Genomic DNA, 20,779 nt, shown 5'->3' on the forward strand with positions numbered 1-20,779 from the left:
CTCGCCACACACGCCCACTCAAGTGAGAGGAAACTTGTTGGGTAGGGAATAGGGGCGAGGTGCATCATAGGGGAAGACAAACCTGTTTCTGTCTGGAGGGTGTGTACTCTACCACTCCTACCTGGACTGTCCTGACGTCACACATTCAACACACAGGCACCTCACTCCCTGTCAAAGCTTATTCGAGGAGCACGATTACACACACTTCATATATCAGTCTGAGCTTTGAGTCTTCCTAGTCTCGAGCTGTAGATATGCCATATTCAGTGTCCAGTGGAGGTGCGAACGCCGTCCAGGCCGTGTCAACGCAGTCGGACGGAAAGACGTTTCAGCAGCTGAGGCAAGAATGTCTGCAGAAGAAGAAGTTGTTTGAGGACCCCGATTTCCCTGCCTGCGACGCATCTCTGTTTTACAGCGAACGCGTTCCCATCAACTTTGAATGGAAAAGACCAGGGGTATGTGTTTTAAAAACCTTCCTGGACGACTTGATCACTTAAAAAATGCTTCTGCAAGACTAATGAACGACAAAGTCTAAAACAAATTGTCAAGAGTGTAAACAGATGACAAGTAACTCTTTCAGTTGTTTTTTTTACTTGCATGCCATGTCATACAAGATAGACTTACGATGTGGTTGCATTTTTGCATTTTCTTCCAATGATAGGAGAGGATTGTAGCAAGGCACTCAGTGAATGATTATTTTCTGTGTTGACTCAGGTAGGAGTGGTATCTGACAAACTGTTCCTAGATTTTAGACCTGGTATTTATTCATTGATTATAAATCCGGGGGTCGGATGGCTGAGCGGTTAGGGAGTCAGGCTATTAATCAGAATGTTGCGGGGTTGATTCCCGGGTGTGCCAAATGATGTGTCCATGGGCAAGGCGCTTCACCCTACGTAATAGCTCGGGGGGGAATGTCCCTGTACTTCCTGTAAGTCACTCTGGATATGCACGTCTGCTAAATGACAAAAAAAAAAAAAAAATCTACATTGAGAATTGCCTTCATTGCCTACATTGCTTCTGAAACAAATGGCTCCACATGGCTTGTACCTCTGACTATGGTTGTAGTAACCTACACATAATAAAAGGCCCAATTGTAAAAGCTCCATTCAAACTATTTATGACCAATGCACATATCTGTCTTGGGCGTTTCTTTACAGTGAATATCTCAGTGTGCATTTTTGTGCGTTCCACTGTACTACAATTCCTGTACATGGAACTTGGAACTCTGTCTCATTGAGACAACCGGAATGTGCACACACCTATCATTGGCATTAGTTTCACTCCACCCTCCCCATCTAAACCAGTTCTGTCACCAACTGTCTCACACCTTTTCAACTATCCTAATTCCATCCATAGGAACTCTGCAGTGACCCTAAGTTCATCGTTGATGGAGCATCAAGGACAGACATTTGCCAAGGACAACTAGGTTTGTGATCTATTCACAAGTATACAACTCAGGAAATATTTTTATTATATAGACTGTTTAAGTCCCATGATGACCAGGAAAAACACATCTCATTGTCCCTCTCCTTGTTCCACCATAGGGGACTGCTGGCTACTAGCGGCCATCGCCTCACTGACCCTACATGAGCAGACGTTGGCCAGGGTGGTGCCCCATGACCAGGACTTTGGGCCCACATACGCTGGCATCTTCCACTTCCAGGTATACAACCGCGCACATATTATCTAGCTAGCATGTTGTGGAAGAAGCTCCGTCTTCACTAAAATGTGGCTTCTGTCAAGGTGTTGGAGTTTATACGCATTTATGTTAACTGAGTGGAAAGAGTGAGAGAAGGAATGTGATTCAATAATTATAAGTAGACCAGATCAATCTGTGTTATACAGAATTGGGTAATCTGTTAATCACAGAGAAGACATCTTTTTCGTATTAGTCTGGCTCAACCTATCAGAATGCCTTCTCCAGCCACAGGCCCCAAATACCATTGACTATAGGTGCCCGGCTGTTACCAGCTCATAGATGGACTAATAACTGATATACAGTACCAGTCAAAAGTTTGAACACATTTTCCCATTCCATGTGTCCAAACTTTTGACTGGTACTGTATATACATTTCTTTGTGACATTGCTTGTAAAAAGAGCACTACAAAAGAGTTGTATGGAGTCTAGAAATGTATTTTTAGACCATCACATTTAGGGACTTCATGAAAGATTTTAGCCCACATAGATAAAGACAGTCTGAATAATGTATACATAATGTTCAGTCTTAGGCGATTTGAATATGTGATAAAGGTTTGTCTTGCTTCAGTTCTGGCAGCACAACCAGTGGCTGGACGTGGTGGTGGATGACAGGCTGCCGGCCGTGAGGAACCGCCTGGTGATGGTCCATTCCGTCTCCAACGACGAGTTCTGGAGTGCTCTGCTGGAGAAGGCTTATGCCAAGTGAGTGACCGGTTCTCTCTGGGTTCTCTGTGAAGAATTGCCACTAATGTTGTCAATCAAGAGGTTTACATTGGATTTACTGTGCATGAAGTGGTGTTTTTGCAATCCTTTTGAAAGATTAGCTTTTTGTAAGAATTAATTCCCAGTTTGTTTTACTTTTCTGTTGAGGACACAAAAATCTAAGTTTAAATTTAACTGACCTGTATTCACTAAAAGGGTCAACTTCGATACAAATTGTGCATTGTCTGAGACTAACTTCACCCTTTTGTGTCCTTTCCCTTGTTCCTTCAGGATGAATGGGAGCTATGAGTCCCTGAAAGGAGGCACGACCCTGGAGGCCATGGAGGACTTCACAGGAGGCGTGGGGGAGATGTACGAGACCAAGACAGCTCCAGCCGACCTCTTCAACATTCTTAAGAAGGCCCACGAAAGAGGATCCATGCTGGGCTGCTCCATCGACGTAAGGACCTCAGACACTTGCCTAAACTGGGGATATACAGAACAAATTTGACACTTCACCAGTACACATGAGAGTTTTTGTTCAACAACAATGTTATTGCACAGAACCCAAGATACATTGGCATTTTGAAAGAGCTGATGGTAGCAAAAGCCACCATAGGAGTCAGTGAAGACCAAGTCTGCCATCGTCTTGGTGAGTCATAACAGTTTGGTTTTCTCCTCTCTTCCAGATCACCAGCTCTGCCGAGTCCGAGGCCCAGACAGCCAGTGGACTGGTGAAGGGGCACGCCTACTCCGTTACGGAGCTTGAGGAGGTATGAGAACGCTTCCCGGGTGGCACAGCAAATGTATATCGAGGCTTCTTCACCTTGTCTGCTTGTCCCCTAGATCTGAACTCGTATTATTGAGCTGGACTGGTCATGATATGGACTTTTTTCTTCTCTCGTAGGTAAAGTACAGAGGAGGGAAGGTCCAGTTGATCCGAGTGAGGAACCCGTGGGGGCAGGTGGAATGGAACGGTCCCTGGAGTGACAAGTAGGCAATCGAGGGCCAACAGCTCTCAAAATACCACCCCCCTCATTTTGATTGGTTTCTTCTATTCAGTGCCATTAGAATGACAGAATCTGATCTAGGAATGTCAGGATTTGTTTTGCTCAATTGATTTCAGTATAACACTGTGGTATGAGATGAAGGAAGTCAGATTTGTGCAGTACAGTGCTCTGCAGATAATTGTAGGAGAACTTGCAACACGTTTGGATGAACATTTTAATATATTTTCTCTGTTTTATAGTTCAAGAGAGTGGGATCTGGTTGATAAAGCTGAGAAAAATCGTATCCTACAGAATTCCCTAGAGGACGGAGAATTCTGGTGGGTATCAAAATGGGATTCTGATGGAGATTGGACAAGACAGAAACACTATAGAATTAAATTTGTTGGTCCTTAAAATTTACAAAAGATCTAGATACAAGCCCCATATTGAGACATGACGTGAAGTTCTTGGTTAATCCAGGATGGAGTTCAATGACTTCAAGGCCAACTACGACAAGGTGGAGATCTGCAACCTGAGCCCGGACTCGCTGACTGAAGACACCAAGCACAAGTGGGCCGTCAACATATTCGAGGGCAACTGGATCCGAGGCTCCACTGCCGGTGGCTGCAGGAACTTCATAGGTCAGTAGAAGACCCTGGCAATCCATTTGGTGCCCCTTTGAAGACATCTAACAGATATGTTTGGGCCAAGTTTATAATAGACCGGCAACATTATTATCAGTGTCCAATTGGGTACTTTTAGGGGTTTTTCTTTGTCTAATAAATCATTTTGTGACGTAGTCTTATAATTGCTAAGGATGAAAACAAATCTAGCACTTACATCCCATTTTTCCCCTAGATACATTTTGGACCAACCCCCAGTTTAAGCTGACCCTGGAGGACACCGATGATGACGATGATGACCTGTGCAGCGTGGTCATCGCCCTGATGCAGAAGAACCGGCGCAAGCTGAGAAAAGAGGGCCTGGACATGGAGACGATCGGCTTTGCCGTGTATCAGGTTAGACCGCCTGGCAACTGCACAGGTCGCCAGATCATTACACGCTTGACCCTGACCCAGCTTCACAAAGGCAAGGGAGATGCCACAGAATTAGATTTGAGACTTTAACAAAGAAATCTGTAACAATTTAGGTACTACTAGAAAACAAATGTATGGTCTGCCCAATGTTTCACAGTTCGGGTGTGTGAATACACACAAGACATACGGTACCTTAGAACAGAAGTATGAAAAGTATCACTCTTATCCCTTAAACATTTGGGATAGAGAAAAAACTGAGATTTCTACAACAGTTCACCCTACTTATCCTCCCTCAGGCTCCAGACGACGTCGACCATCTGGGCAAGGACTTCTTCCGCTACAACGGCTCCAAGGCCCGCAGCAGGACCTACATCAACATGAGGGAGGTGTCCGAGCGCTTCACTCTACCCCCAGGGAACTACCTACTGGTGCCCACCACCTTCCAGCCCCACCACGAAGCTGACTTCCTCATCCGGATCTACTCAGAGAAAAAGGCCCAAGCCCTGTAAGTGAATGTCCTTGAATCTCATCCGAGATAAGCCAATGATCCTCAATAATAAATGTAATGAAGCCTACACTGTCTATGGAGGTTCTTGGGGCCTGAATGAAGTAGGAACTTCCTTCAAGGTCCTCCTTTTCATCATACCATGTTGTGATCCAAGGAGACAGACAACTATTGATTTAGTCACATAGACCTACATTCTTTGTTGCTGCTCTGTAACTATAATGCCAACTGAAAACTCCCACCTGTTCTATCAACAGAGAAATGGGGAGCACCATCAAGGCTGACCTACCAGACGTGAGTAGACCTGCAGAATGATAGACCCTGAACACTGCTGAGATGCTATTTCTAAGTGCTCATGGCGTGTGTGTGTTTCAGCCGCCCATGCCCAGCCTACCAGAGGACGAGTCAGATGAGGAGAAGGGACTAAGGAGGCTGTTTGAGAAGATTGCTGGCTCAGTAAGAACACAGTCAATCAAATCATGTGTCCTGTCCATCCTTGTTTCTGAAGAGACCTCAGACCTTCAGAAGGTTGGATGGGTGAAAGCAGTAGGTTTGAAAACTTGCCAAATCATCAATAATTAGATGACGTGCAAAATGGAAGAATGTCCAAACAAAGCATCAAGGAGGACTTTTCAGCATGACCAATTCCAGATATACAAATCCTGTACATCAGAGGGGTTGTGTGCCACCTGGTAGTGATGATATGAACCTTGCATTCCAATGTGTTTTCTGTCTTCAGGACCAGGCCATCTCTGCCAGGGAGCTACAGCAGGTGTTGAATGGGGTGCTGAGCAGGAGTACGATTCCCTCTCTAAGACATTAATAACAGATCTCAGATAAACGGTTATCTAGATAGATGTCGTGGTTAGAGGATTTATTGTGTTTCTTTTTTAATGATCTCCCCCAGGAAAAGAAATCAAGTTTGATGGCTTGAGTCTCAGCACCTGCCACAGCATCATCAACCTGATGGATGTATCCTTTAGTTAACTGTTGACCTAAATGTTTTGCTCAGTCCGAAAAATCCAGCCTTGCTGGCTAAATCATGTACAGTGTTAATAACATGTTGGGGTGTATTACAACCCAATTCCTAAACGTCTTATCTTATCTTAAGTGTGTGCAATGTGTGAACCTATGTACCTTTCTAATGTATTTGCCTTGATGGAGACAACCAGGTAGATAATACAGGACAGCTGGAGTTCCAAGAGTTTAAAATCTTCTGGGAAAAGATGAAGAAATGGATTGTAAGCACATGACAATGTCTTGTACTCATATGCATTGTTCTGCCTCGAATTGTTTTAACAAAAACAATTGAAAGTGTAACGCAGAGGTGATGTTGTGTTATTTCAGATGCTCTTCCTGTCGTACGACACAGATCGTTCAGGAAAGATGTCTTCGTATGAGCTCCGCATCGCCCTCAAAGCTGCAGGTGAGAACTCTCCTGATGTCGTTAAGGGTTATGGTCTAAGCTACTATGTCAGACAACTGGAATGTTTACGTCCAACCTCAAGACAGAACAAAGCTTTGACTTCCGAGCGCATTCAGTGATTTACTTTAGATTCCAATTTACATAATTGCATGGAATCCCATGGATATAAAGCTTAACAATTTACTACAATTTCAGGCATGCAGCTGAACTCCAAACTATTGCAGCTGCTGGGTCTGAGGTTTGCAGACGACAATTACGACATCGACTTTGACGACTACCTGACCTGCATCGTCCGTCTGGAGAACATGTTCAGTACGTTGACCTGCGTGGCATTTAGGAGTTATGATATCCTACCCTGGATTCATCCATTACAATATTGAATAATTAAGCAATTATTTTTGTAGTGAATGGATAATGAGCATCTTTTTACACTCTCAGAAGTGTGTATTTTTGTTGCATGTGCAGAGTTTTTCCATAAAAAAACAACTAAATTCCTGTTGGACCCACCTGACCTGTCTGTATTTGTCCTCTATCAGGAGTGTTCCAAGCACTGGACAAAAATAAGGAGGGCGTAGTGAACATGAACATGCTACAGGTAGAATACATACACACTATCATTTGTAATAACACATAATATAGATTGGATTATAGAATATGTGAAATAATATATATGGAATAAATACAGTATACATATATTTGAATAATATTGTGTTACTATGATTATAATAGGATTATATATTAAGCAAGTGTAGTAATGCATATCTATGTAATTACATTTTTTTAATGATTACTACGACTATGATCTGTAGTTAACATGATGGTTTTCATTTGGTTCCCCCAGTTCCTCTTGCTTTCCATGAATGTCTGAAGACCAAACCATGAAACCAAGAAGCCTCCATGAAGAACAAAAGAAAAACTAGCTGGTCTAAAGACGGCAAGGTTATTATTTTTTTTACTAGGCCTTACTTTCACTTAACAGTCCTTCCCCCTAGTGTGCATTCTTTTAAATTCTTTAACACCTTTGTTTCCTTCCCCCAAACACATAAAACCATAAAACGTCATTAAGTACAATTATTTTTATTTTAACCATTTTTACAAACAATGTCACAGAAGGCTTTACAGATGCCCATAGATTCTCGCAAACCTTTTTGTAAGGGTTTTTAACCATCTTAAAATCCTAAAGGAAAACTCCCTGAAACTTACTGTTGTGACACATATTCATATCATTAGAAGCAACTAAGGGAATTAACAATGTTTTTACTGTCATTGAAGTTACATTATGACTAATTAATCCATAAAAAAAATTATTCTGGTGGTTATACTTTTTCAGTATTCATCCAATAAATGTATTATACATTGCACAAAATAATTCTTGTTTCAAGTAGTTTCTTGTCTTTTTTGTAGCACCTCACATTTGACACCTTTTGAAAGAGGTCGCAACTTCAAATGTTATGAAAGGGAATTAAATATATTTCCCCATTGTTTGCAAATAGTCACAAAAGTGCAACTATGTTTTAAGAGTTCCACAGTGTCCCCTACTATCCATTTAATATGGGTTTGGGGTAAGGGAGTTATGAAAATACGCAAACATATATTTTCCCAGCAGTTCTTCAGTGTAAACAGCCTGATTCTAGTTGGATCACCAGATATCAAACCTCTTGTCTGTCAGGAAGGGCTCTTTGTCCAGACCCCTGTTATTGAAGAGCCTGTGGAGCAAGGTGCAGTATTCAGAGAACAGATGCCTTTCATTGTCTTTCAAATGAAGAAAATAATAAGTTATGATATCCTCAATGCAGCTATGTTCAAATGAGAACACAAAAACACACAAATGTAAACACGCTCACCGCACAGCACTAATGGAGCTGTTGATGGAGACCAGTTGGATTATTCTGTCTGATAGAGCATCAGTGATGTCATTGTGACTCAGGCTAAATTCAAAAGGGGGGGGGGGGGGGTGGAGAGATGGAGAGGAAGAGAGACACAGAGACGGAACAGTCTTGATATAAAGCATGAAACACATGACCAAACACATACACACACCCACTCCAGAACACTCACTCCAGGACTTGTGCTTTGTGCAGGTGTGGAAGCAGGAGCTCCAGGTGTTGGTCTGTAAGTTGGCAGTGACTCAAGTCCAGTTCAGACAGGCCCTCAGAATGTTCCAGAATCAGGGCCAGAGACCCACAGGCCCTCTGGTCCAGCCTGGTCTCACTGAGGTCCAGCTCCCTACCCAGGGCACCACGGAGGGAATCAGCATAGCGTGGGGCCGACGCCCCTGTGACACACTCTTCCATTAGCCGGAGCAACAAGGCTTTACTGGTACTGAGGGGAGGGAACACAGAGATACATCAACGTAGAACCTGTCTGTTTAGTCAAAGGAATTAAAAACACTACTGTGAAACATTCGGTTAAACTTGAACAAAATACAGTAAAACATTTCACTTAGGTAAAGTGTCCATGAATATATTTGAAAATGGGACATTATGGGAGTGAAGTTCCGGTTTGTGTTTCAAAACCCTAATGGGTGACAACACCACAGTGTCTCACCTGAGCTTGATCATTCTCAGAATGGGAAGCAGATGCCTCAGGGCTGCGTCCTCCACCTCACAGTCTTTCAGGATGAGCTGAGGCTGGGTGTGTGTTGGGAGGGAGGGGTAGCTGTCTCTCAGGACGGTGGAGAGGTTCCTGCAGTCCCCAACACTCACACACAGAGGGTCTCCTCCCTCCTGTTCAGACAGGTCCACACAGGAGCAAGACAGATCCAGCCTGAACTGCAGAGTCCTGAGCAGTTCTGCTGAGAGATATGCTGCTGCTACTGCCCCCTGTTGGACAGGAGAAGCAGCGCTACAGCGGAGGAAAGTCAGCAGTAGCCTCCTGTCAACACTGGTAGGTTGGAAAACACACAAGGAGACATGTTAGAACAGCTTACTGTAGCAACATTTTCTTATGCATGTGATATGAAAAGAATGGTTTATCAATTGAAATAGAGATAAAAATACTTTTTTGCAAACATGAAACCTGATTTGATTTTAAACATATACAGGTAGTGAGTATTTTGGTCCAGCAGTGCCATTTTACTGACTTGAGATGCGAGACTCTGTCCAGAAGAGGCAGAATTTCTTCAATCGCCCCCGGTGGTACGGAGGTCCACAGCATCTTGAGTTTGACTCTGGCACGGCTGTGTTGGAGGGTGAAGCACAGAGCAGCGCAGTCCACAGTGTTCAGCTTTCTTGTGTTCAAGTTGATAACATGGTTTACTGAACACAACAAACTGGACACACGGTCACTGGCACGACTCGCATACATCTCTCTGATGGTTGACAACATAAAGCTGGTACTGGGCCTGGGGACAGAAAAAGCAGGTGTTATGTATACTTATTACACATCAAAAAGCATAACAATATTGATGTTGATTTAAATGGGAACAAATCATCCCTACCTCTTTATAACAATCCTGTCTAGAAAGCATAGAAAATCTGAGGTGTTCTTCTCTGAGAGCTTCAGCTTCCTGAGGTCCACCTGAATTTTGATGTTCTGGGTTGAATTCTGCATCAAATAGAGGAGAACTTTCCAGTCCAGAGAACAGGTCAGGTCTCCAAGCTTCTCTAGGAATGACCGAGTCAGCTGCTTGTCCTGAGCTTCATACACAACTACAGCCAGCTGCTGCACAGCTTCTGAACACAGTCTGAAAAGTACAAGAACATCAACAAACTAACGTGAAGGAATGGGAGACTTACACTAAGCAAAGCAAAAGTTCCTTATCAAACATACCATAAGAATAAATTGCTCAGTTTACAATGTATTACATACTGTAACTATAGGCACCCAATATACAGGAAACATGTTGAACTATAATAATGTTTTGAATGAATGCATGTCGTCCATATAAGTGATAATTATATCATAATGGCTCTACGTGTTGTTACCTGAGTGTCAGAGGGCCGTGGTGGTCCAGCAGTGTGATGAGAGAGTGAGGATGGATTGTGTGTCTGGACTGAGTCAGGTCCAGACACTGAACTGACCAGACTCTCAACAGGGACGCCACACTGCTCACAACCCTGGACAGAGCTGCTTCTGAGCTGACTTTCTCTAACACCAGGGAGAGCTCCTTAATGGTCACTTGAGAAGCAAGTCTACCTGTCCTCATCAGTCTGGACAGGTGGACTGCCATGGACTCATTCAGTCTGGAAGATTGACCATAATGCAAGCATAGAACAAACAATGTATCCAACTTCTTGTATAGAGAATAAGTGTTACATCCTGTGTCATACATACCTGAGCTTGTGTAACCGTGCCACATGTTTGAGGATAAGTCCAGCTCCTTTGAGAGATATCTGGCTCGGGGTTAGGGTGAGATCCACTGTGGAGGCACAGAGGCCCAGGACCCTCCCTACAGACCTGCAGGTTTTTCTGGGTAACCTTCCTCTCAGCACCAGGGAGAAGTTCAAGGCCTGGACGAGAGGGACCAGCTGCTGGGCCTCCTCTCTGGATCTCACAGGTATGGTTTCACACACATGCTGGAAGAACTCACACATATCTTCGCAGCTGAAACAAGACAACATTTTCAGTGCAATTATAATACATATGTCCACTTGTATTCAGTATTTTAAACCATTTCCAAACACGAATCAGATATAGAAACGTATCAGTAATTATTTTATCTCTCTAATTAGAAATGTTGATTAAGAGACACACATTATAATGACAACACACTAACCTGAGCTGTGAGATGTAGGGTAGACACGGGAGGAAACTCCTCACTTCACTCTCTACATCTGACCAGCCCATCAGCTCTACTGGTTTCTTCTCTGGTTGGAGTTTCAGCACTTCTAAGAGGAGGGAGGCTTTTCTCTTTGAGAGGTCTATGGACCAGACTGCAGGAGCAGCGGACTGGTAAACTGACTGTAATGCTGGAAGGACACTCCTGCCTGTTTGAGTCTCATAGTTCTTCACATGGGAGTACAGGTCCAGCAGGACGTCAGACTGATAATAATCTTGATTTTCATCATTATTAATCATGTCCCTGAAAGGGAAAGTCTTGTAACTGCACAATGATGATATCAGCTTCAGGGTCTTCTCTCTTGTCTGATCCTCCCATTGTGTTGCTTGAGACAGGAGAACCACCAGGAACTTAACGATTTTTTCATTTTGATCCCAGTTTATATTAAAACTGCAACATGGACAGCACAAACAAATTCAGGTATACATAGAAAATGCACCATATGCACAATATTTGGAAATGATCATGAATAAATAAATATATATATATTATAATTAATATTTATATTATATTATATATGGAAAGGATATCCACCAGGGAACTAATGGGTTCTTTCTCTATAAACCAGTCTGGATCAAAACTGCAACATGGACAACACAATCAAATTCAAGTATATTATTATAATGCACGATAACATCAAACTCTAAATTAGTCAATGGGGTTATGCAAACTATTTGGAAATAATGAAAGAATCCTGAAAAAAATTTAATAGAAAACATATTAAAAAGAATTAACGTAAAGATGAAAATCCACTCACCTGAGCTGTGAGATGTAGGGCAGACACGGGAGGAAACTCCTCACTTCATTCTCTTCATCTGACCAGCCCCTCAGCTCTACTGGTTTCTTCTCTGGTTGGAGTTTCAGCACTTCTAGGAGGATGGAGGCTTTTCTCTCTGAGAGGTCTATGAACCAGACTGAAGGAGCAGCTGACTGGTAAACTGACTGTAATGCTGGAAGGACACTCCTGCCTGTTTGAGTCTCATAGTCCTTCACATGGGAGCACAGGTCCAGCAGGAAGTCAGATTCCTGGTGGTGGTATAGAGTTGACAGAGATAGTATTCTCCCAATGGTTGTCACTATGATCTCTCTCTCATGAAGAGCTGCTTGCAGACATAAACTCAATAGAAATGTCTTCTCCTTCTTCCCCCACTCTTTAGGAGATATTCCCTGATCCTGTGAATGTGTGAATCTGCAAAAACAGTCAAAAACAAAAATCACAAGTGAACACTACTGTCATTATCACTTCATGACAAAGTGATGTACTCCATGCAATTCTGCACATACTGGTACACAAAAGGGAAAGTTTGTACAGAGAGTTGCACCAGTTATATTGTAAGAATTCACTGAACCCACAAATTTATAATGAGTAAATATGGTTAGGTCAAATATTGTTAAATGGTGACAAAGAATTTTCTAAAAGGAAATTGAAAGAATAACAAAACTGTGAACAAAACGTTCATTTGTATTTGAACTATTTGCAAACAACCATCTCTTGTGACTTTCCAAAAAACAAACCTCAAAATTACATATTTAACTACTGAAATTATCAGACTGGAACATGATGAAAAGCCACACACTTGAGCTGTGAGATGTAGGGCAGACACTGAAGGAAACTCCACACTTCAATCTCTTCATCTGACCAGCCCCTCAGCTCTACTGGTTTCCTCTCTGGTTGGAGTTTCAGCACTTCTAGAAGGATAAAGGCCTTCCTCTCTGAGAGGTCTATAGACCAGACTGCAGGAGCAGCTGACTGGTAAACTGACTGTAATGCTGGAAGGACTCTCCTGCCTGTTATAGTCTCATAGTCATTCACATGGGAGTACAGGTCCAGCAGGAAGTCAGATTCCTGGTGGTGGTATAGAGTTGACAGAGATAGTATTCTCCCAATGGTTGTCACTATGATCTCTCTCTCATGAAGAGCTGCTTGCAGACATAAACTCAGTAGAAATATCTTCTCCTTCTTCTTCCACTCTTTAGGAGACATTCCCTTATCCTGTGATGGTGTAAATCTGCAAAAACAGTCAAAAGTGAAAATGACAAGTGAATGACAAGTATCACTTTATGACAAAGTTATAAACTAAATGTAATTCTGCACATACTGGTACACAGAAGGGAACGTTTATACAGAGAGTTGCACCATTACTATTGCTTAAACAAGTTGTTAAATGACTTGGATTACAATGTTTACTCACTAACCTGAGCATTGGGATGTAGGGCAGACACTGGAGGAAACTCCTCACTTCACTCTCTTCATCTGACCAGCCCTTCAGAGCTACTAGTTTCTTCTCTGGTTGGAGTTTCAGCACTTCTAGGAAGATGGAGGTTTTTCTCTCTGAGAGGTCTACGAACCAGATTGCAGGAGCTGACTGGTAAACTGACTGTAATGCTGGAAGGACACTCCTGCCTGTTTGAGTCTCATAGTTCTTCACATGGGAGTACAGGTCCAGCAGGAAGTCAGATTGATCACAATTCACATTCCTGAAGGGGAAAGTCTCATAACTGCACACTGATGACAGCAGCTTCAGGGTCTTCTCTCCTGTCTGCTTCTCCCACTGTGCTGCTTGAGACAGGAGATCCACGAGGAACCAAGGGATGTCTTTCTTTGTATCCCAGTCTTCATCAAAACTGCAACATGGACAGCACAAACAAATTCAGGTATATAATGAAAATGCACCGTATTATCAAAGTCTAAATTAGTCAATGGGGTTATGCACATTATTTGAAAATTATGACAGAAACTTTATAAACATTTCATAGAAAGAATACGAAAAATGATCAGACATGAAAACCAACTCACCGGAGCTGTGAGATGTAGGGCAGACACTGGAGGAAACTCCTCACTTCACCCTCTTCATCTGACCAGCCCTTCAGCTCTACTGGTTCCTTTTCTGGTTGGAGTTTCAGCACTTCTAGGAGGAGGGAAGTCTTTCTCACTGAGAGGTCTATGGACCAGACTGCAGGAGCAACTGAGTGGTAAAATGACTGTAATGCTGAAAAGACACTCCTGCCTGTTTGAGTCTCATAGTCACACTTCACATGGGAGTACAGGTCCAGCAGGAAGTCAGATCCCTGGTGGTGGTATAGAGTTGACAGAGATAGTATTCTCCCAATGGTTGTCACTATGATCTCTCTGTCATGAAGAGCTGCTTGCAGACACAAATTCAGTATAAATATCTTCTCCCTATTCTTCCACTCTTCATGAGACATTTCCTGATTATGTGATGGTGTGAATCTGCAAAAACAGTCAAACGTGAAAATGACAAGCGAACACTACTCTCATTATCACTTCATGACAAAGTTATGTTCACAGTTTTCTTCCCTTCTATGTAGCCTGCCTGACCCAAACAAAACCTGTTGCTAACCTATTGTGGTGAGGTCAGCAAGACCACACAGAGCCAACATCTTGCCACACCTGAAGAGTGATTCAATCATATCAGACAAACCTAATCAGCCCTTGGGACACCCTCAGTATGCTGATTACCCACCAAACGCCAATGCCAAGGAACCATAGAATTAGGGGGGGGGGACCTCCCCAATCTCAGCCCTCCTGCTAGCTTGCAAGCTTCAAAGGGTCTCCTTGAGACAACATGTCTCCAGCAACCATTTGCTATCAGTTTTGGCAGCAGTTGAACAAAGAACATACCTTAATCAGAACTTTTGAGGAAAGTTCTTCAGACGTCACCTTTACCACGAGAGTACAAGGTGGAGAATTATGAGAGGGTATTTGTGTCATGTTTGTTACTTTGTTTTAATATTGTGTTCACTGAAATCTTGATTCTAGTAACTACTCCTTCTTTCTGAAAGATAACCACGTCATTCTTGGTATGTACACAAAGCTCTCATAATAAAACAATCATTCAACTATATTTTGTAACAGTACCAAGATGTCCAGAACAATATTTGAACAATCTTATGAACCAGCCAGAGACCAGATCACACCTTTGGTAGGTGTGAAGGAAGGAGGGGGGAGTTGACAACCCAGCTTCCCCCAATCAACTTCTGACCCCAGACAGGTCCTCCCTCGAACTCTGAACTGTATAAAACTGTAAGATGACCATCAATCTCGGACTCCAGCGAAACCAACCATGGCATGCACGCCATCAGGATTGGCGTTCCAAAGGACGTCGCCCAAGCTTCTCCTGAGATTCAACTTTATAGTGATCACGACACTATCTGGACGTTTCAACAGAAGAACCAAAAACGCAATTATCATTGCGACTTGACTGAGATCCCGCAGACTCAGCCAGATGACCCGGCAGCGCAGCCGCGCTTTCACTTCCGATTCTTCAAATGGACCTTTGGCGCAAACCGCCCTCAACCTCACTGATCAACCCCCTGATCAAACATAACTATGGCTAACGCTCTTTCCTCCCCGACTTGGCATTGGCGTGAGCTCTGTTTAGGATTTCTGATCCATACAATTTTTGTCTTTCTTTAAGTTAGACCATTTCATTCTGTTCATTGAAACCAATATCTCATATCAAACCCATAATCTAACTTGTTCATAAGATCTGTTTACCTTACTTGAATAAATTCATTGTAAAGATATTTTGACGTGCACTGATGTTACGATTGGCTCTACACTTGAACAAATTCATTCCTAAAGATGAGACTGATTATTACATGTTAAATACAGGATTCCCTAATGTCCTAAACCAATATTAGGGTGGTGCCCCGAAACTTTATGATAAATTAAGTATTTATATTTTAACACAAGGAAACCCCGCTACACTATCTACAAAACAATATATAAGTATCAACCTTTCGTGTCTATCTTTGTGTACAGAAAAAGGGTTAACTACATGTGAAATGTACATTTACATCTATTCATTTAGCAGACACTTTTATCCAAAGCGACTTCCATGTACACCCATGGGACTCTTACTTATCCCTTTGCCAGAGGGAAGGGAATATGAAGAGCAGAGCACAGAACAAAAACGCGCATGGTATATTTTAAGTAACTCCAAATTCTCTCTAAACTAAAAAGTATTGACAAAACACTTCACCAAACAACAGACACCTTACGCACAACATGACAGGTATTTATAGCAAAGGTGGGCAGCTGGCAGACGGGACTGGACAATATTACATCACACAAGCCCTCTACAACATCCGGAAGATCAGGATATACCTGTCTGACCATTCCACCCAGCTGCTAGTCCAAGCACTTGTCCTCTCCAAATTGGACTTCTGCAACTCTCTGCTCGCCGGTCTCTCAGCATGCGCAACCCACGAACTCCAGAGGGTTCAGGACACAGCGACCCGTCTGATCTTCAACCTACCCAGACGCTCCCATGTTACCCCGCTCCTCATCTCCCTTCACTGGCTACCCATCACGGTCCGTATCAGATTCAAGACCCTGGTACTGACCTTCCAGGCGGGGAACGGGCCTGCACCCAACTACATCAAGTCTCTCCTCCAGATGTTAGTTCCCTCCAGGATCACAATGACTCTTACTTAGAGATGTGTTGCTCTTGTTAGTTTAGCTGTAACTGATTTAAAATTCTTGTACTCGCTGTGAAACATTTGTTTTTACTGTTGCTTGCTTTTCTACACTCTCGCACTTGCTTTTCTACACTCTCGCACTTTTTTGAGGTTCATGTTGTTTAATTGTAACTTGTTTAACTGCATGCTCTTATGGTTCTTCCCTTTGGCTTTTCACAATGTATGCTTCATGTTTGGCTACCCGCAATGTTTGGGGCTATCTCGGTGTGAGGATCAGTGACCTATGCACCTTTGTAAAGCTCTTTCTTGGAAGTCGCTTTGGATAAAAGCTGCTAAATCTGCTAAATGTAAATGTCCAAGCCGACGACAATGACAACATGGTGAAGACCAATTAAGTAGGAAAACCGATAACCGTGAACAAACAGATCAAAGAAACCAAGCAACGCAACAGACTCAAAAGGACAGAGGACATAACACAGTGGCTGTGAAAATATGATCATACCTGAGTGTGTTGATATGAGTCAAACACTGTAAAATGGTGCGGATGAGATCTTCACTGAGCAGAGTGCTGTGGTCCCAGTGCAGACAGAGGTTTACCCTCTCTGGACTCTGCTTCATGACAGCTCCAGCTCTCTCAAATACTCTTTTTTTACCCACGGCTGGAAGATGCAATTCGTTTTTACAGTGACCCAGTAAGCCAATAAAGTCCCTTTCAGCCTCACAGCCCAATAAAGTTGTCCAGAGGTGACACGGCATTGAGGTGTCAGCCCTGTAATCACATTTGAAAGGATTTAATGATATATGGATGAATGAATATTGATGTATGGAAATGTACTTTATCATTCAGGATACGGGTAACCAACTATTAATGCACATTACTCATTTTAATTATGCTCCCCAGTATACTTTTATAATGCAATAAATGATGCACAGTACAAAGAGGTAATATGGGTGTGAAAGTTATGCTCAGGGTGAACCCTTTTTTCTTATTGTTCAAATATAATTTGTGTTACATAAGAACTCACCCAAGAGATTCAACATTTTGCAGACAGCCAAGTAACAGCATATGGCCCTGGTCTGACACAGTGCACTCTTCCAAATCCAGCCTTACTTTTCGTTCTTTGCACTGATTGATCACATAGGCCACCGTACAACAATAATGAGGATCCAGATGCTCTCCACTCAGGTCGAGCTGATAGTCCAGCTTGTCCAATAGAAGCAGACAGGCCTCAGTGGATTGAGATTCATACAGACACTGGCATATAAACTGGAGATCCCATTCAGGCCATGACTCTTCAAGATTTTCGTTGTCTTGGTTTGTTTGGAGAGTAACAAATGTGTCCACCAGTTTCTTGATGACCCAATCTGCCGTCGTCATGATTTTTTCAGCTGGTACCAGACACTTGACCATTTTAGTGTGGTTTGCATTCAGAAGTCCACACAAGAAAGGAACTATGTGTTTCATGTGTTTCCTCTCCTCAGTCAGGCACTCCTGAAGGACCACAGTGATGTTGTCTGGATTCTGTAACAGCCAAAGAGCAGCAAAGAATTCCTGTACAGTGTAGTGAAGAAATGTTGGAGATTTCCATAGCTGTGGGTGCATCCCTAACCATGATACCTCTCAAAAAAGCAAACTGGACATTGCCCTCTTCACAACAAAGTTCTGTAAAAGTCACCATCTTCTGGTGTGTTGCTGTAAAAGCAATTTCTGCCAAAGACAAAATGTTTTCCTTATTCGCAGTGACACATGTATCCAGGTGCCTTAAGGATTTGTCACAATGTTTTTGGATGCAGTGGCGTAAGATGTGGATGTACATCTCTGTTACTGTGCACAGAGGTTTCAAAACCTGTTGTGTGCAGAAAGATATACACGCAACAATCATAAACGCATACATTGGTACATGGCAGAGACTGAACAACTCCAGGTTGCTTAAAACACTGCTCATGGACTCTGGCTTGGCACTCAGCATCCTTTTCAAGTACATTCGGATGGACTCATCACTGAAGCCTTTCACCTCCACTCTCAGAGTAGACCACTCTGACAGGACATCTTCTGATGCAACTTCTGGTCGACATGTGATCACTATCTTAGCGTCCCAAAGGAGGTCCTTCTCCACAAGTCTTTTTACCACCGAGGGAGAAGAGAGATCTGTGAGACCATCAAATATGATGATGACGTTTTCAGAGTTCTCCTCAATATCCGTTAACACTTCTGTCTTATTTTTTTCCGGCTTACAATACAGGTCAAAGAGAAGACCTTCCAAAGTCATGGGATTTGTGATGCGTGACATCTCTCTCATGTCAAAGTAAAACATGTAATCCAGTTCTTTTGAATCTGTCTCAGTCCAGAGGTTTAACATTTGATGGGTGACAGTTGTCTTTCCAATTCCAGGTTTTCCAACCAGAAGAATTTTGTTCTGATGTGTCTTTAGCAGATCTTCTGGTGATGTTTCCTGATTGTCCACAGGAATGTAAGTCTTCAGCTTTTTGGGACGAGTTTTCTTGCTTTTTTTGCTTTTCATCTTGATTTTTGAGTGAGCTGAAGTCTCATGTGTGTCTAATACAAGAGAAGTGTAGTTGGACAGAGCTGCTTTATTGTGATTTGGTAGCATGCGACACCCGTTTTAATGCTTCTTCTTGGATATTCAAAGCTTTTGATTTCAGTTGTGCCTGATATCTGTGACAGGGTTTTGGGCCTATATTCAATTTAGAAAAAGAACACAATATATATAATAGATGTCATTAACCAATGAAATGTTACACTGATTATACTGTGTTGCATATATCAACCATAACTCTAGCTATTGTGTAAACATTTTGCATAGTTGTATTTATTCTATGGATATATTTACATGTGTATATGTCAGACATAGCCTATGACCATTTTAAACATTTGGTTCACATAACATAATTTCAATTCAACAACTTGCCAAGTGAATAGTTGGTTTGAAGGTCTGTGTCTTCTGTAAATGAGAAGCAGCTGATCCAGTAATGTAGGTCAAACTCCTCACTGTCCTGAGATGGACCGGTCTGCTCTAATGGTCGCTCCAAGGTCCTCTTCCTCGTAATGTCAATAATCTTCAGGAGCTCATAGCATGCTGCCTCTCCTTTATTGGTGACCCAGTCCAGTATTTTTCTGGTTTTGTCAAAGTCGTCACATTCTGCATTGATCTTACTGACATCTTCCTCATTTAGAACCTTGCGCTGATGCAGGTTTTCCACAATAACAGACACATTTTTGAGTTTCCCAACCAGGCGACTTCTGGCATTACGTATGTATTGTTCAGCTGATTGGTTAGTACAAGCCATGTTCCTTTCCTTCAGTCACACAGCATCTCTGTAAATACGAGGTAAAATTAAGAGTAGTCTATCCCAAACAAACACACTAACGTAGCCTAAACATGAGGCTTCCTGTGCGGTCCGCAACTTGGACTGTGCAAAGCGGAGCACGTGCTCCATACGCTATTATACCGGCTAAACGTTATTAAATGATATAAACAAATACATCATTTGAATACCTTTGTTGTGCTTCGCTGGAAATAAGTCAGTAGACAATTTTATGATGTGACTCGACTTATTGCCAGTTTGTGAGCAAGCATCTTGAGACTTTACTTTTACTTTCGACAAACTTCTACCTTCCGCGGCTTCTAAGCATAATTCGGCATAGCCTAGGCTACACATCACTTGAGAACATCTCACTAAGAGATGTAGGCTACGCTTTTAAAACGTGAAAAGTTTAAACGTGAAACATCTAGCCTACAAAATTAACCGTAACCGTAAGTAACCGTGCGCTAAAGTCAGGATATTCTATACAGATCTCACAAGCCACGCCTTGTATTTCTCACGCTGAGAAGGAGGCCTAACTGTCCCAAAATCAGTTCACACAGCGAATGTCTTAAACTTTCCTTATTTACCGGCGCACATAGACCCCTCTCCCCTCCCTAGACCTAGGCCTATGTGCGCCGCTTGGAAAGGCCGAGCCTTCATGTGCTGAATTTGATAGCTTATGGAATTGAAATTGATTTTATGAAATAGGGTAAATAAGGAAAGTTTAAGACATTCGCTGTGTGGACTGATTTTGTGACAGTGGAAGGCTATATTCAAGTTTGAAACGGGGTTAATCAGCCTGTATGACTGTAATTTAGAACCGCATGAGTACACTATATTTTACTCACCTAAATAAGTAATTCAAAAGT

At 42.5% G+C, this 20,779-nt stretch overlaps 2 protein-coding genes across 3 annotated transcripts; one reads left to right on the forward strand and one right to left on the reverse strand.

Moving 5' to 3' along the window:
- Positions 1 to 145: 145 nt before the first annotated feature.
- On the forward strand, positions 146 to 7,727 carry capn9 (calpain 9). Its single transcript, XM_047043619.1, has 20 exons — positions 146 to 455; positions 1,357 to 1,426; positions 1,545 to 1,663; positions 2,268 to 2,401; positions 2,693 to 2,861; positions 3,091 to 3,174; positions 3,309 to 3,394; positions 3,651 to 3,728; positions 3,871 to 4,031; positions 4,249 to 4,409; positions 4,724 to 4,932; positions 5,190 to 5,226; positions 5,308 to 5,388; positions 5,672 to 5,729; positions 5,840 to 5,904; positions 6,105 to 6,173; positions 6,280 to 6,358; positions 6,554 to 6,670; positions 6,895 to 6,953; positions 7,200 to 7,727. Exons 1-20 carry the CDS (start codon positions 255 to 257, stop codon positions 7,224 to 7,226), a joined length of 2,064 nt encoding a protein of 687 aa, XP_046899575.1. The 5' UTR covers positions 146 to 254; the 3' UTR covers positions 7,227 to 7,727.
- On the reverse strand, positions 7,448 to 19,274 carry LOC124483266. Of its 2 annotated transcripts, XM_047043617.1 has the most exons (15): positions 17,609 to 19,274; positions 17,086 to 17,352; positions 13,936 to 14,370; positions 13,335 to 13,763; positions 12,716 to 13,147; positions 11,896 to 12,327; positions 11,076 to 11,528; positions 10,634 to 10,903; positions 10,285 to 10,542; positions 9,798 to 10,043; positions 9,441 to 9,701; positions 8,906 to 9,241; positions 8,417 to 8,680; positions 8,203 to 8,286; positions 7,448 to 8,064 (listed from the first exon to the last, which is right to left on the reverse strand). In XM_047043617.1, exons 1-15 carry the CDS (start codon positions 18,184 to 18,186, stop codon positions 7,998 to 8,000), a joined length of 4,812 nt encoding a protein of 1,603 aa, XP_046899573.1. In that variant the 5' UTR covers positions 18,187 to 19,274; the 3' UTR covers positions 7,448 to 7,997. The 2 variants fall into 2 exon arrangements, with proteins under 2 accessions (XP_046899573.1, XP_046899574.1); XM_047043618.1 differs by lacking the exon at positions 11,076 to 11,528.
- Positions 19,275 to 20,779: the final 1,505 nt, after the last annotated feature.

Source organism: Hypomesus transpacificus, chromosome 21 (assembly GCF_021917145.1).
Source record: "Hypomesus transpacificus isolate Combined female chromosome 21, fHypTra1, whole genome shotgun sequence".
Classification (NCBI taxonomy): domain Eukaryota; kingdom Metazoa; phylum Chordata; class Actinopteri; order Osmeriformes; family Osmeridae; genus Hypomesus; species Hypomesus transpacificus.

Bases quoted from the DNA above. Each gene is read 5' to 3' on its own strand.
- capn9 (XM_047043619.1), top strand. From the start codon at position 255: ATGCCATATTCAGTGTCCAGTGGAGGTGCGAACGCCGTCCAGGCCGTG. The intron at 6,174-6,279 runs GTAAGCACATGA...GTGTTATTTCAG, and splicing joins AAAAGATGAAGAAATGGATT to ATGCTCTTCCTGTCGTACGA. The intron at 6,954-7,199 runs GTAGAATACATA...TGGTTCCCCCAG, and splicing joins TGAACATGAACATGCTACAG to TTCCTCTTGCTTTCCATGAA.
- LOC124483266 (XM_047043617.1), bottom strand. From the start codon at position 18,186: ATGCACCCACAGCTATGGAAATCTCCAACATTTCTTCACTACACTGTA. The intron at 11,529-11,895 runs GTGAGTGGATTT...TCCATGTTGCAG, and splicing joins CCCTACATCTCACAGCTCAG to TTTTAATATAAACTGGGATC. The intron at 9,702-9,797 runs GTAGGGATGATT...TTCTGTCCCCAG, and splicing joins GACAGGATTGTTATAAAGAG to GCCCAGTACCAGCTTTATGT.